Source organism: Alligator sinensis, unplaced genomic scaffold (assembly GCF_000455745.1).
Source record: "Alligator sinensis unplaced genomic scaffold, ASM45574v1 scaffold268_1, whole genome shotgun sequence".
Lineage (NCBI taxonomy): Eukaryota > Metazoa > Chordata > Crocodylia > Alligatoridae > Alligator > Alligator sinensis.
The window spans coordinates 5,249,583-5,263,951 of record NW_005841853.1 but is presented as its reverse complement, the minus strand read 5'-3'; the positions used below and the strand labels follow the sequence as shown (position 1 = coordinate 5,263,951).

At 49.1% G+C, this 14,369-nt stretch overlaps 1 protein-coding gene across 1 annotated transcript in view; it reads left to right on the top strand.

Annotated features, from left to right (window-relative positions):
- PLXNA4 (plexin A4) overlaps positions 1–14,369 on the top strand; it is a 285,370-nt gene that overhangs the window by 231,378 nt on the left and 39,623 nt on the right. The window contains exons 23-24 of the mRNA XM_006016338.3: positions 6,597–6,756; positions 13,163–13,266. Coding sequence (XP_006016400.1) covers positions 6,597–6,756; positions 13,163–13,266 — 264 coding nt within the window. The remainder of the gene's footprint in view (positions 1–6,596; positions 6,757–13,162; positions 13,267–14,369) is intronic.

Below are 14,369 nucleotides of genomic sequence, written 5' to 3'. Positions count from 1 at the left end.
ATGAGACCAGATTTCAGGTTCACCTGGTCCAAAAACCTTCACCTGGTCTGAGAACTTGGCACCAACTGCTGCATAGAAAGGTATAAGAAACCCAGTAAAAAGTCGGTATAGGATAACCCAAATTGAGAGAAAGTTCCCTCTTCACATCGGTTAGTGGTTGGATAATGCCTCTGAAGCTAGAAAGCTAATATCCCATCCCACAGGGATTCCCATTTCTACAGATGTCATGTGTACCAGTGTTGGCTTTTAATGGTGACCAGTAGGGCTGTGTGAAACAGCACCAATCTGATTCAACTTCCATTTCGATGATTCGAGGAAACTGTTTCGTTTCGAGTTTCATTTCGTTTCGAAATCACTGTTCTGTTTCCTTTTGTCTAAACTGTTTCGCTGTTTCAACGCTGTTTCGATGTTTCACCCATAGGTTATTATGGGGAAACATAAAATGCAGCAGGCAGGCAGATTGGGGGCACCCCCACACCTCCGGGAGGGCTGCAGGGGCTGTGCCAGAGTCCTCCCAGGGGTGCGGGCCCCTGATCTGCCTGCCAGATAACAGACCGGTGCTGGGCACAACCCGCACCCAGTGCTGGGAAGATCAGTGCTGCCGCTGGCCCCAGGTGTCAGCACCCGGCTCCTGTCATCCAGCAGGCAGATCAGGGGCATGCACCCCTGGGAGGACTCCGGCTCAGCCTCCACAGCCCTCCCAGATCTGCCTGATCTGCCCAGGAGCCAGTTGCTGCTGCCTGTGGCCAGCGGGGCTGGGGCAGATCAGCTTGTGCGGGGTGGAGGAGGTGGTGGAGGAGGGTCCCTGCATGAGCTGATCTGCCCCTGGCCTGGCCCCCAGAGCTGGCTCGAGGAGGGTGTGGGGTCCAGGGCAAATCAGCTTATGCGGGGACCCTCCCCCACCCTGGGATTGGGGCAGCAGGTCCTCACATGAGCTGACCTGCCCTGGCCCCGCTTGCTCCGCCGGCCTTCTGTTAACCGGCAGGGAGATTGGGAGCTTGCACCCCTAGGAGGACTCCAGCACAACCCCCACAGGCCTCCCGGAGGTGCGGACAAGCCCCCGATCTGCCTGCTGGATGACAGGAGCTGGGTGCTGCCGGCTGGGACCGGCGCTGAAGCCAGTAAGCCTGGCTTCGAAACTCGAAATGTTTCAAAACCCTTGTTTCGTTTCGAAGCTGTTTCAAAGGCTTTTGCTTCATTTCGATTTCCGTGTTTTGAGCTCAAAACGTATCGAAACAGTTTCGAAACGAAACGCCAGGTGAAATTTCGCACAGCCCTAATGACCAGTGTTCGTGGGCACCTAACTAGGACCAATAGAGAAGAAGAGGTGGGAAGGCTGCCTATTGGCTATAACTTGCTTGCTGGAGGATGTACTTAGGGGAGAACAGTCTCCTGTTGGGTATGGAAACAGCCCCATTTCTTTAAACTGGAGAAATCAAAGAAGAATCATCCATCAGCCAATGTTGTCGTGGTCTTTCTGAGCTAGTAGGATTTTTCCATCCTTAGCATCCCTGCAAGGACCATTGTGTGGTGGAGCAGCATCTCAGCTTTGCGACCCTCCCCAGTCCCTTCACATCTCTTCTGAAAACTCAGTCCTACATGAAAACACACTGATGAGCAAAATGGCACAGGCACCCAATGGAAAGGTCTATCCTGGCATCTCAAGATGAACCACATCCCCATGGCCGAATGCACACAAAAAACTTTCCGCTTGTCACAAAGGAGCCATGACTACCTCGACAGCTGTTTTGCACAGCTCAGGCCAAAGAATCCATCCCACAGTCCCTGCATCAATCCCATCACTGGGACAATAGCATCCCTTTCAGACAAAGATCCTCTCTTCATTTAAAGGCTTCAGGTGAGCAAGAGTCTCCCATGTCTCTAGCTAAATTGCTCCAATGGTTAATCCTGAAGATTAAAACTCTGTGCCTTTTTTCTGCTCTGAATGTGTCTGCCTTCAGCTTCCAGCCATTGAATCGTGTTATGCCTTGTTCTGCTCAATTAGAGATCTCTCGACTACCGGAAACCTCTCCTTTGCATAGGTATTTCTGGGTTGTGATGAATTCACTTCTTCACCCTGACTTGGAAAAAATTAATTGAGCGAGCTTCTTAAGTCTCTCCGCTGTACAGGAAGTTTTCCAGGATTTGAATCATTCTTGTGATTCTTTTCGCAACTTTCTCCCATTTTTCAGTGTCATCACTGAAGCCAGAAGAAGAACCGGGATACTAAAAACAGTCACACATGTGCCATAGACAGAGGTAATATGCCTCCTCTCCTTCTACTTGCGAGTTCCTTGCATGTACATCCAGATACAAGGTGGGGGTCCAGGCCTAATGGCTCACCCTGCCTTGGATGTTCAGGGAGAAAAGGTTATATAGGCAAGAGCAAACACATGGGAGTAGGACGAGAGAAAATTCACTGCTTAGGTAATACAGAGGTGGGTGTGATCCAGGAGAAAGCATGCTTATATGACTGAGGACAGGACTTGGAAGAGGCTGATTTAATGAGTTGACCCTGAGCAGGTGGCTTCATTTGCTTATTCCAAGACCTCACAAATCTTCTTTTTGCTACCTCTGTCTATCTCATCTGGTTCAAATGTGATCTCGGCAGGGCTTGGACTCTTTCCTGCTCTGCAGTTGACAGTCCGTAGCAACATGAAATCCCAATCTCACTTGGAGAAACGGAGCAAAGGAGAGAAAAATGTAGACAACAGAGAGACAGAGCGATCGCTTACACCAAAGGAAATCCTTTTGACTGGGTACAAAGCAGCCAGTGAGAAGAGGTAGTAATTATACATCAGGCTGAACAAAGCTTCCCTCCATTCACTTGGTGGTGTTTGATGTTAATCAGCTTTCCCTCTTACGTCTCAAGAGCAAATATTTCCCGATAGGAATCTTAGCAGATTTACAGAGATCAGCTGCAGTGATGGAGATTAAAAGGAAGCAAAATATGAATGAGACTGTTCTTCCTTTTGGTCTCTCTCTGCTTTCATTTTTTTCCCCCCATAATAAATAGACATTGTTCTGGAGTCTTGCGTGGTTTTTTAAATTCAAATGAAATAAAGCTAGGCCTGATTTGATTGCTGTTAGTGTCGTAGAGATGGCCTAGATGTATCTCCCCCTCCTTCTCCATACCGGCTGCTGACCCCTTAGACCGTCTGCAGTCACCATAGGGTTTCTTCTGTGCTTGGTGAGTTGCTACAGACACTGCAGACAGCTGTGCCCAGCCCCAGCTGTAGGGCATGCAACAAAAGCACAGAGATCAGGGAGTTTGGGTCTTTTTAATGAAACATTTTTATTAATCATTTGAAATATTGTTTTGCTGAGAAGAGACAGTGAGTGACTCATTGATGCTGGCACAGGAAATCAGAGCGGATGTCAGTGTTATAACTCAAGACTTTCTGCTTCTCCGGCATGATCCTCACCTACCAAACTACCAAGTCTGGGGCTGGTTTCTCTCCAAGCCACGTGGCCCAGCCCTAGCAGCAAATCCTGCAGTTCTACCTGGAAAACCAACATTTGGGAGAGGGGGCACTATTTTGGCTTTGCATAGCATTTTATTTGCTTTGGTGGGCATAATCCATAGGCAGGCAGCCTGCCTCAGAAATCAATTGGTCAGAAAGAGGGTGAGAGGGAGCAGACAGGTCACTGGTAAGCTGCTCAGCATCTAAAACAAACCCAATCAACCTGGAGCCTTCTGAGTAGTATTTACCTATATAGTCAGATAAACGCAGTGTAGTGTGTGGTCTGTAATAGTGCCCTGGTGTTTGATGTCTTACTCAAAAGAGGGCAAACTCTACTTCATCTACAGCGCTGATAAAGCCTGGTTGGCGCGGTAGGATGAAGTTACCCATTATACATAGCCCAGACTAAATCCGGGGCATGTTTAGCAGTGTTAAAATTAGAAAGTGCTCTGAGCAGTCCTGTGTTAAGGGTTAATACTATTTCTTGCGTGCACAGCTCTCACTTGCCACTAGGGGGCAGGTGAGCAGGGGTGTGGCCAGGGATCCTGCTCTGGGATAGGGGCTGGGAGCAATGTATCCTGGGATGCTGGAGGACTGCAAATTGCTTGCTTTATCTCCATGGAGTAGACTGAAGTTACCCTAAGACGAGCTAGGTAGCATGGCCCCCAGTTAACCCTCATCTGAAGTGGCATAACTTTGAGACACTCAAAGGGCACGTGCCACGAGTCAATGAATTAATAATGCATGGATGCTTGTGTTTTCAGTTCTCTTAGCGTAACATGTAACTTCACCCTTACATGTATTAGAAGGTCTCAGTCTATTGAACCAATCCAGCAGGGTGCTGGGTGCCCATTACCTTTCCTGGGACTGGGGACTCTCAGCAGCTCGCACCATCAGATCCCAGCCATGAGACCCTCTTGCTCCAGTGCTGTTCTCTCATTCTGTGGGGAATAAAAGATGACCCAGCTCCCATCTCAGCTTCATGGCTGTTGACATGAATAATGCAAAGCAGCCAAGGCCCCAAAGTTGGGTTGGATATCAGGAAAAACCATCTCAGTAGGAGGGTGGTGAAGCACCAGAACAGATCACCCAGAGAGGTGGTGGCATCTCCATCCTTGGAGGTTTTTAAGTCCTGGCTTGTCAAAGCCATGGCTGGAATGACCTAGTTGGGGCTGGTCCTGCTTTGAGCAGGGCATTGGACTACATGTGACTTCCTGAGGTCCCTTCAACCCTCATTTTCTGATGCTTTTTCAGGGATGAAATTGTGTTTATGATATGACTGGATCCATTCTGCCCAGGGACAACTCTGGGCAGAAGTTGTCCCTGGGCAATGAAACTCAATCCAGGGATATGAAACTCAATCCAGCATGCATGGTTGATCAGATGATCTGTGGGTAGCTTACTGCATGGGGCGATACTTTAAACATAACTGATTTCCATGGCTACTTATGATCCCATGACATTTCCCAGCTCCTTGATCAACATTTCCTCACTCTTCCCCCCACCCTGCACTACCCCACTGAGTTAGGCAGCATGATTAATCACCCCAATGGTGGCTGCGCATTATTGGTGCTGTTTGTAAATACCTCAGTGATCTTCTAAGGTGAAGGATGCTATAGAAATGTAAATGATTGCTGTTGTTATTATTACAATGATTATGTGAATTTATGCTTCGCCAATGCTCCCAGAAGGGACATGAATAATAGTAATAGAATCCAATCAATGGCTTACATTTATATTGTGCCTTTCCTGTAAAAGTTCACAAAGCCTTTTGTAAATGATACATAACGATTGCTTTCCCCGCTCCTGGAAGGCAGCAATGGAAGGTGACATCCCTTTGATATCACAGCACTCAATAGCGTAGGACTGGAAGTCAAGAAGCGCCCTGTCTCTCCTGCATGCATGTGGAGGAACTGGGACCCTTACCTCTGCTCTTGTAAAAATGCCAGAACATTAACCAGCCTCAGTTTAATTCTCCTTCAGCATTTAAAAGTGTGTTAAGTGTATAAATTTTTGTTCCTTCTCCACCCAGAGATAGCAGAGCCCTGACCTTATAAATGCCTGTGAGTTAGCAGCCAAATTTCCATTATGCTCCATGTGCTTGAGCTGAAGGGACCCGCTCCCCCTCTCAGCCCCCCACATGCTTTTCATTTTGCTCTTGGACCATGCTCATGGAACAGATGCCAGCGTCCCCTCAAGAAACCGGAGGCCTAGCTAATCAGGTAACTTCTTGTTCCCTGTCCCAGAGCAAGAGGTGGTTTTTTTTTAGAAGCCCTGTATTTCCAATTAAGAGAAGTTTGGCTTGCCTCTTGGCAGAGGAGCTTGGAAGGAAGACAAGCTGTGGGTTATGAGATTTAAGATCAGGCTAAAAAGTCAAGCCGAGGGTGACAGAGTGCAAAGGAGGTCCTATTCACTTGTAACACTTGTGAGGCTCTCATGAAGTTGAAGGTGTCTCAGATGCAAAGGCCCTCAAGCTTTTTGTTGCGTTGGCCAGTCTTTCAGCCTTGGGCAGGACCAGCTGGAAGTTGTGAACATCTTTTGCAGTGGTCTGTATGAAAAGAATTGGTTTCTCAGCTGCAGAATGGGCTTTTTTTTGGCAGCCACAGCTGAGAAGTCAGGAAGGAGAGGATCGAGGAACCCAAATGCATGGGCTGGCCCTCTCTGAAGGTAGCTGGGTACCGTGAGTGCACCCCACTGGGAAAAGCTCATGTAGAGGGGAATTCAGACCACATCATCCTTGCAATAAGGACCTGAAGAGGCAACTGGCACCTTGGTGCACTTAGCTAGGGGCTACATCCTGCTGCCATCACAATCAGTGAGAGATTTGCTCTTAACTTCAGTAGAAAAAGGAGCAGGCCCTAAGTGATGCTAATCAGTACGAGCATAACGCAATGAGAACAGCCCTGTCATGTGTTGAGCCAGTTAAAGACCTATTTTTGGAACAAGCCTTCTGTAGGCACATATCCAGACCCCATTTATCTACTGAGCAACCTCACACGTGGCTTAGAGGAACGTGCAGGGCTGGGCTGGTGCTGCTGGCACGGAGCCAGCTGGGGAGGGGTGGTGATGGGGTGCCCGTGGCTCCCTGAAGAGCACGGCTCTTTTCATTGCCTCTCTGCCTTCCTCCCCCAGGTCCTGAGCTGCGTGAACCCCGATAACGTGAACAGCCCGGAGATCCCAGTGAAGATCCTCAACTGCGACACCATCACTCAGGTCAAGGAGAAGATTTTGGACGCCATCTTCAAGAACGTGCCCTGCTCCCATCGGCCGAAAGCTGCGGACATGGACTTGGGTATGTGAATGCTCAGCCCCGAGTCCCGTTGCAGGGAGGGGGTGTGTGAACGGAGATATTGCCATCTCTTCTGGGCACCGTGACACCAGACACAGTGAAGCAGATTAGGACTGGAGGGATCGATGAAAGGATACTTCCAGCCCTTCTGCATATCAGATCCAGGTGCCTCCCATAACCTCTGGGCCATAAAAACAACCCACAAACCTGCTCCAGCATGCAAGAACCCCACCTGGCCAAGGGCATAAAGGGGATGCTATAGGTCTGAGACCCTGTGACTTACTCACTCTTGCCTGCTGGAAAGCCCTAAGAGGGACATTACCAGAACAGGGGGACAACATCTGCAAGGCTCCTATTGCTGAGATTTCTCCCTAGGCTTCCTGTCGGGGGTGTTGGGTTCAGACCGCATGTGTCCTGCAGTGTGATAGCCACCCAGTGTGGTCACAGTAAGGCAAATCACAGGCCTATTGACTTGTGTTATGTAAAGCAATTTTAAATAGCCATAAAGAAGAAAAAACAATGGTTATGACCAAATGGGCTAATGATATTGAATCAGAAGGTAGTGCTAAAGAATGGGAAACCATCTGGAACAATAGTTATAGATCACAGAAAATGAGGGTGGGAAGGGATCTCAGGAGGTCACATCTAGTCCAGCCCCCTGCTCAAGGCAGGACCATCCCCAACTGCATCATCCCAACTACATCATCCCAGCCAAGGCTTTGTCTAGCCAGGTCTTAAAAACCTCCAAGGATGAAGACTCCACCACCTCTCTGGGTAACCTGTTCCAGAGCTTTACTACTCTCCTAATAAGAAAGTTTTTCCTAATATCCAACCTCAACTTCCCTTGCTGCAAATTGAACCCATTGCTCCTTGTTCTGTCATCTCCCAACCTTAAGATCCATACACATCCTTTTGCACAATAATAGAAAAAAATATTTTAAAATCCTATATGGATGGTGTTTTACTCCACTTAAAATAAAATGCGTTTATGGTGTAGGAATAGGGAAATGTTGGAGGGAGTGTGGATAGGCAGGAGGCTTTTACCACACGTGGTGGACATGTCCCAGTATTAAACTGTGCTGGAAGAAGGCTGGAGATACGGTGAGGGAAACAACAGGATGCCAACTATAGATGACCCCTTAGTCTTACTATTAAACTTTCCCGAGAGCTCTGCATCGTATTAAGTATTATAGCATCGCTCATCTTCTAGCGGCTGCAAGACTTACACTTGCAAAAGCCTGGAAGAGAACTGGCACTGAGTAATTTGAAAAACTGAGGGAAGTTTTAGCACAGATAAAGTCCTGTCAAATCCACGTTCTGCAGGGGACAAGGCAAAAAAAGATGCTTCCTTGGAAATCTGGGGGATATGTTTGAAATTTGCTAAAAAAAAGCATCTCCTGCCTCCAAACCAGAACATTTGAGAAACGTTTTTGAACGCTGAAGTGCAAGTTCTGCGAGCGAACACTTGAGAATAAATTTACCATCCATTTCAAATTGAAAAAGCAGAAATGAGTAGAAGGTAATGAGGATTGTGTTGTGCAGAGTTGTAGGGAGGCAGACAGGGGGGATGGGGGATACAGGGATTTAACATCACTGGAGACACGAGGGAGTTGCCAGAGACTGAGTGGGAAAGGGAGGGGAGCGTGGGATGTCCGTGGATGTTGATTTGGGTTCTGGTAGCACTGTTGATAGGCTATGAATATGTGTCTTTGTGCATGCTTTGGGGGACTGGGTGAATCTTTGGGTGCTGAATCTGTTGTTTGATGGGTTGGATGCATTAAAAAATAAAGTGGAAAAAACCCCAAACAAGCCAACATCTTCCAGCCTGAAGCTACAGCAGGGCCCTAGTAGGAGTGAGGTGTCCAAAATTGGTTATAAGGACAAACCCCATATCGCTCCTCTGTACTGGAGGATCTAACAGGAGGCTAGTAGGAAAGGATGCAGGGTTGTATCAACCGCTGTGGTGTGGTCTGGTGCTTGGGATTGTATTGTGGGAACAGATTAGTGCGAATTTGCCCTCCGTAACCTTCCATGAAAGATGCTTGAGTGGAAAATTATGGAGTATATAAAGCCCTGCAAAATAGACCAGAAACCAAAAGGAAGAGGGATGGCCAGACGCCAAGAATTCATTCATGGCAATAATGACGGCAGAAACGAGAGGTCAGGGAGCAAAGTTAAGTGTGTGGGTGCATGTGTGCATATGCGTGGTGGGGATGGGGCCTCCTGACAGCAACTGCAGCCGGCTTCTTGCTGACAAAAGGTGCTCGCAATAATGGAACAAGCTGCCAAGAGCAGCAACGATAAAAACCCAATCCTATAAATCGACCAAAAGGAACCCGAGATGTTTTTGGAGCTGATGAGAGTCAGCAAGGGGCTGGGCTGGCGAGGGTGATGGTGAGGCCAGCCAGGGTCTGGCTTCCAGGAATGCAGGGTATAGACGGGGGTTAGAGCCGGGTCCATTGGTCCAGGCCTGATGCGGCGTTGGCCCATTCAGTTTGGACCCAAAGCTAGACATGACTGTGCTCTGCTAGAGATTAATGGGAGGCAGCATGAGCAGGAGGGAGCATCTTGGGGAGACACGGTAGCCCGTGACAGCTGTGATGTAGAGAAAAATAGATTATCTTCCAAGGTTGTTTTACTCCGGCCTTAATCGGAGCTGGGCCAGATGTAGATGGTTAGATCCTTTTCTCAGCTGGAACCGCACATCAGAACGAACCCCCTCAATTCCTGTGTTTTGGATGTACCAGTAATTATTAGGAGAGGTGGGATGCAGCAAGGGTTAAGAGGGGGGGAGTGTGCTCCTGCTCCACCCACAGGGAAAAAGAGACCTTTCATCACCAAAAAGAAGGTCAATTAATGAGCACCCTTTTTCAGTAGGAAATGTCAGCATTAGAGATGCAGGAGCCCTAGGTGTAGCTTGTCCGGCCGTCTTCGCTCACCTGCCAGGGTGGTTGGAGGAGCAAGGGGCAGGGGGCAGACAGCTACATCCAGCTCTTTGAGCGCGGGGTCATCGGATGACAGTGAAGGGGAGGAAGAGGAAGACCCTCTGGTTTGGCTGCTTGCAGCTCAGATTGTGCAGGGCTAAAATGCCTCAGATCTGAGTGCTGCAATCTAGTGGGCATGATCCTCTGGCCTGGGTTTGGCAGGAGGTTAAACTAGATGGTTATAATGGGTCCCCCAGGCCTTCATACCTATGGCTCCCTGAGCAAAATCCACTATTTGCTGTTTCCAGCGCAATTTTGCAAGGGCATTCTGTCCAGCGCAAGGGGGGACTGCTCCGGCAGAAGCCAGCAAGCAAGCTAATGAGTTATTTTGTGTTGTTAAATGCAGGGTAGCTGCAGGGAGAGAGGCTTGTACCTGCTGAAAATGTCATAATGTTTTTCAGTTACCCAGACGCCTCAGGGGGCCTCGTCAGCTGAAAGCACTTATTTGGGGCACCCCGAGGTTACATTTTAGTCCAAAAGCCAAATTACAGCCCACAGACGAAAGGCTTCTTTTTACAGTGACCTGCCATGGATTAATTTAAAAAATCCTAACAACAGATAAAATATCCTGATCCTTAAAAGAGCATGAAGGCGGGGGGGTGGGGAGGAGATCACAAAGCAGAAAGCTGGCTCCAGAGCACAGACATTTGCTACTTCCCGCACTGCAATTTTAAAAGGGAAGGTAGGGGAGGGAGAAGGGATATGTCAAGCGCTGTGGGTAGTGCAGTCCTCCAGGAGGGACCCAGTGACCTACCCACCACCCTGCCCCACCAATCGGTCTGGAAGAACAAGTGGGGATGGGGAGTGGGTTCAGTACCTATGACCCATTTGATTGAAGTGCTGGTGAATGTGTACCAGCGGCTCAGACCTGGCTGGACATAATGGAGCTCTCCCATCTTTCTTGTGTGATGGGGGTCCAGGACCATGCGCTAAAACCGACCCCATACCCTGGCTTCAAAGCCTCGTGCTGCATTGGACCCAGAGTGCTGAATCTGGGACCGCACTGCAAGTCCAACCTCATGCATTATCTCCACGGCTGCATGGCGAGCCTCGGACCATGCACCAAGTTTGGGTTGGACCTGGCACACGGCTCCAGAGGCAATGCATGGTGCCATGCTCACCTTACAGCCCCAGGCATGGCACCAGCCCCAGAGGCCACACAAGGGATTGGACCCAGCATGTGGCTTCAGATCCAGTGCTTGGCCCCTGCTCTGGCTTGCGCTCCCAGATACGGTGCTTTAGTTTCAACCCTAGATGTGACTCTGGAGCCAGCAAGCAGGAACAGACCTGGCATGCCAGGTCCAGGGCTGTGTGCCAGGTCAGACATCAGACCGAGCGTGCCAAGTGCAGCCTCATGCCAACCCTGTGTGCCAACCTGATTGGGGAGGTGTGGAGGGAGCAGTGGCAGTGTTAATTGCCATAGCTCCCGGAGCTGCAGCAATTAACACTGAAAATACTCCTCCACCCCTACCCTACTGCCTGTGCCAAATTGATGGATCCATGGGGACCCTTTTTCCTTGCATATAATGGTGTTGGGGGAAAAGGTGTGGGTTATATGCATGAAAATACGGTAGGTAACATCTTAGGAAGAGCCATCTAACTGTGAGGGTCGTTCAGCACCGAATCAGATTCCCCTGGGATGCTCCATCCTTGGGAGTTTGAAGTCCAGGTTAGACAAACACTGGACTGGGATGGTCCCACCTTGAATAGGGCTGTTGGACCAGATGACCTCCTGAGAGTCTTTCCTGCCCTGTTTTTCTATCGATTCTTCCTCTGAATCAAAAAAGCTGCCTTTATATTCAGATGCAGCTGAAAGAAACCCCTAAGAATTCCCCTACTCCTAACCCCGCTGACCTGGCAGGTGGTGGATTTAGACAAGGAAGTAATTCCTGTGTGGAAGAAGATGATACAGGACCCGCTGAATGAAATATAAAGGGGTCCCAGCAGCCGTCTCCCGAGTTTGCATTTACAGGTGCTCCTGATTGGAAAGCCAGATAAAGGTAATAGGATTTCACCTCTCTCCCTCCCGCTGGAAGGTGGAGGAGTCACAAATAGGGTAGGAGTGCCGCTCTCCTTCGTGCCACAGTGGACAGAGCCAGAGATTTCCTCTTGGCGCTGTGACTATGAATGCAGGGGTCACCTTTTCTTCCTTCACCCTCCCGTGCCCTGCTTTTCCCATTCTCTTTACCTGCAGTTAGCACTTGCAGAGAGAAAAAAGGGTATTGAAGGGACACAGTCGAGCAAGTGAGGAGGCAGTCATCCAAATCCATACTCAGGCTAAGATCCCGCTCTTGGGGACATAAGAAGTGCCAGACTGGGTCAGACCAATGGTCCATCTAGCCCAGTCTTCTGTGGATGCTATAGAGGGAGGGCATTGAACTGGATATCTCTGGTGTGATCTATCCCCCATTCAATAGCTTCCCTGACATCCACCATTTATTGGTTTAGAGATGCCAGAGATGTCAAAGGACTAAGCATCTCCCTCCCCAGTCCCCACACAGCCTGAACCTCAAGATCTCCCATTTTGCCAGCTGCAGAGACCACTAGGCACTTGGATGCTCTGCAGGTGCTGTTAGGGATGCAGACTCACCCTGTGGCTATGCTGTGATACTAGGGGTGGCGACTTAAGGGGCTGGAGTAAATAAAAGCCAGTCTAAGATAATTTTAAATCATGATCACCACTGCTGACCGGTCATGCATTTGCATATGCAAACATCCCCCTCCGAAGTACCACCCAGAAATGAGCACTCAGCATTGGACCCCCCTCCCGCTAATTTAAATGAATAATAAAAGTAAGTGTCGGCTATACAAATACATTCTAATTAGGTGATAAGAGAATTGCTGAAACCAAAAGAAATTTGCAACGGTTCTTGCATTTTTATATTAGAAGCAATAAACAGAGTCGGCAGGTGATATTTCCATATTCAGGAGTTCGTTTTAATTAACTCGAGCAAATGGATGTAATTTATGAGCAGATCTTGGTTAAGCTGTGCCTGGTTGTGGTTGAGTCTTGGTTACCAGTGATGGAGCGACGTGTTTCTGATGGTTTCTGGTTCAGATACAGTTGACTTAACCACACTTTGGTGCAGTTTCTTCAGACATGGAGCATGGTTTGAGATATGTCTATGAATCCCTTCCTTGAATTGGGCTTGTGTGTATAGACATGTCATGCCCATGAAGGTAGCTTGTGTGATTTCAGTGCATCTGCATGTGTCGTGTGCCTGAGTACATGTCACATGTGTCTTTGTGCAGTTGTCAGGTGTTTGAGGTCTTGCTACTGATCTGAGTGATTTGGCACATCCCATGAGTGTATGCATATGTGGTGTGCATGGGGTATGAGTGGTCCCTGTGGAGTGTGCACCAAGCAGTCCCTTTCTCCCTACGGGTCAGGAGAGCAGAAAACCATGTGCTCTTTCTCCCTACAGAGTGGCGGCAGGCAAGCGGGGCCAGAATGATCCTGCAGGACGAAGACATTACCACCAAGATAGAGAATGACTGGAAGAGGCTCAACACCCTGGCACACTATCAGGTAAGGAGGCAAGAGCCCTCTGCCAGGGACACAGCAATAATACTGCCAGCACCTGCCTCTCTCTGCCTCATCCCCTCCAACCCTCCTTCAACATTTCTGTGACCTTCCCATCCAAGTCTCTTGCTGCTGGTCTGACACAAACCCCACAACTTCTGCTCTTCCTATCCCTGTCTTGGCTCCACTCATCATCCCAGCCCCACGTGAAGCTCAGTGCTGGAACAAACAAGAGCAATACAAGGCAGCGACTCTCAGCGTTGCCCATCCTCCAACATCCTTCTCTTGTTTATGGATAAAAGGCCTTTATTCCTCTCCCATGGAAGAGAAAGAGTCCTTCAAGATCCATTCCCCGGGACCTTACTGATCAGATAGCCCAGCTCAGCCCTGCTCTTGGGTGTTCACAGCCTCTTCTTCAGCTTCCCCTTCTGCATCCTCCTGGTCACCCCAACATCCTGCTGCCATCTTTGTACCCCGGTATTCCCATCTGCTGGAACGCAGCACCAGATTGCTGGGCTGGCCCTTTTATAATGACTCTTAAATACAATGGCCTAAAGCCTAAGAGGTGCTGAGTGGCTGCAGTGCCCATCACACAGAGGTGGATGGAGAGCTAGGATTTGAGCAGTCTCCCACGGTTTGACCTAAGGTGAGTGCTTGGCAAAAGAAGGGCAGGTCCCGGAGTCTATCCAAGCTATTCCTGCTTGCAGTGCCTTCACCTGAACTCTGCACCTGAGCTTGCCCCAGCCCCATTAAGGCATGGCATGGCAGGACAGGCCATGTGTCCTGCAGAGATGCCAGTGCATGAGAATGAAAGGAAGTGGCGGTCTCTGGACCTGACCCAGGATTGGAGTTGCCAAGCTCGGGGCTGTATCCCCATCCCCACTTGATCGGTGGGAACATCGGTTGTGAGTAAACATTTGGGGTCTTTCAGAGCCCTGCAAGATGCATCCAGGAGTCTGTGTCATGCATACAGGGTCCGATCCACAGGTCATGTAAGCCAGCCTAGTCCTGTCTAACAACTGCACCGATGTAGACCAGATGAAGACCTGTCCCACATGTCTAGAGAAGGTGTCAAATAGCACAATGAAAGACAAAGAAATGATGTCAAG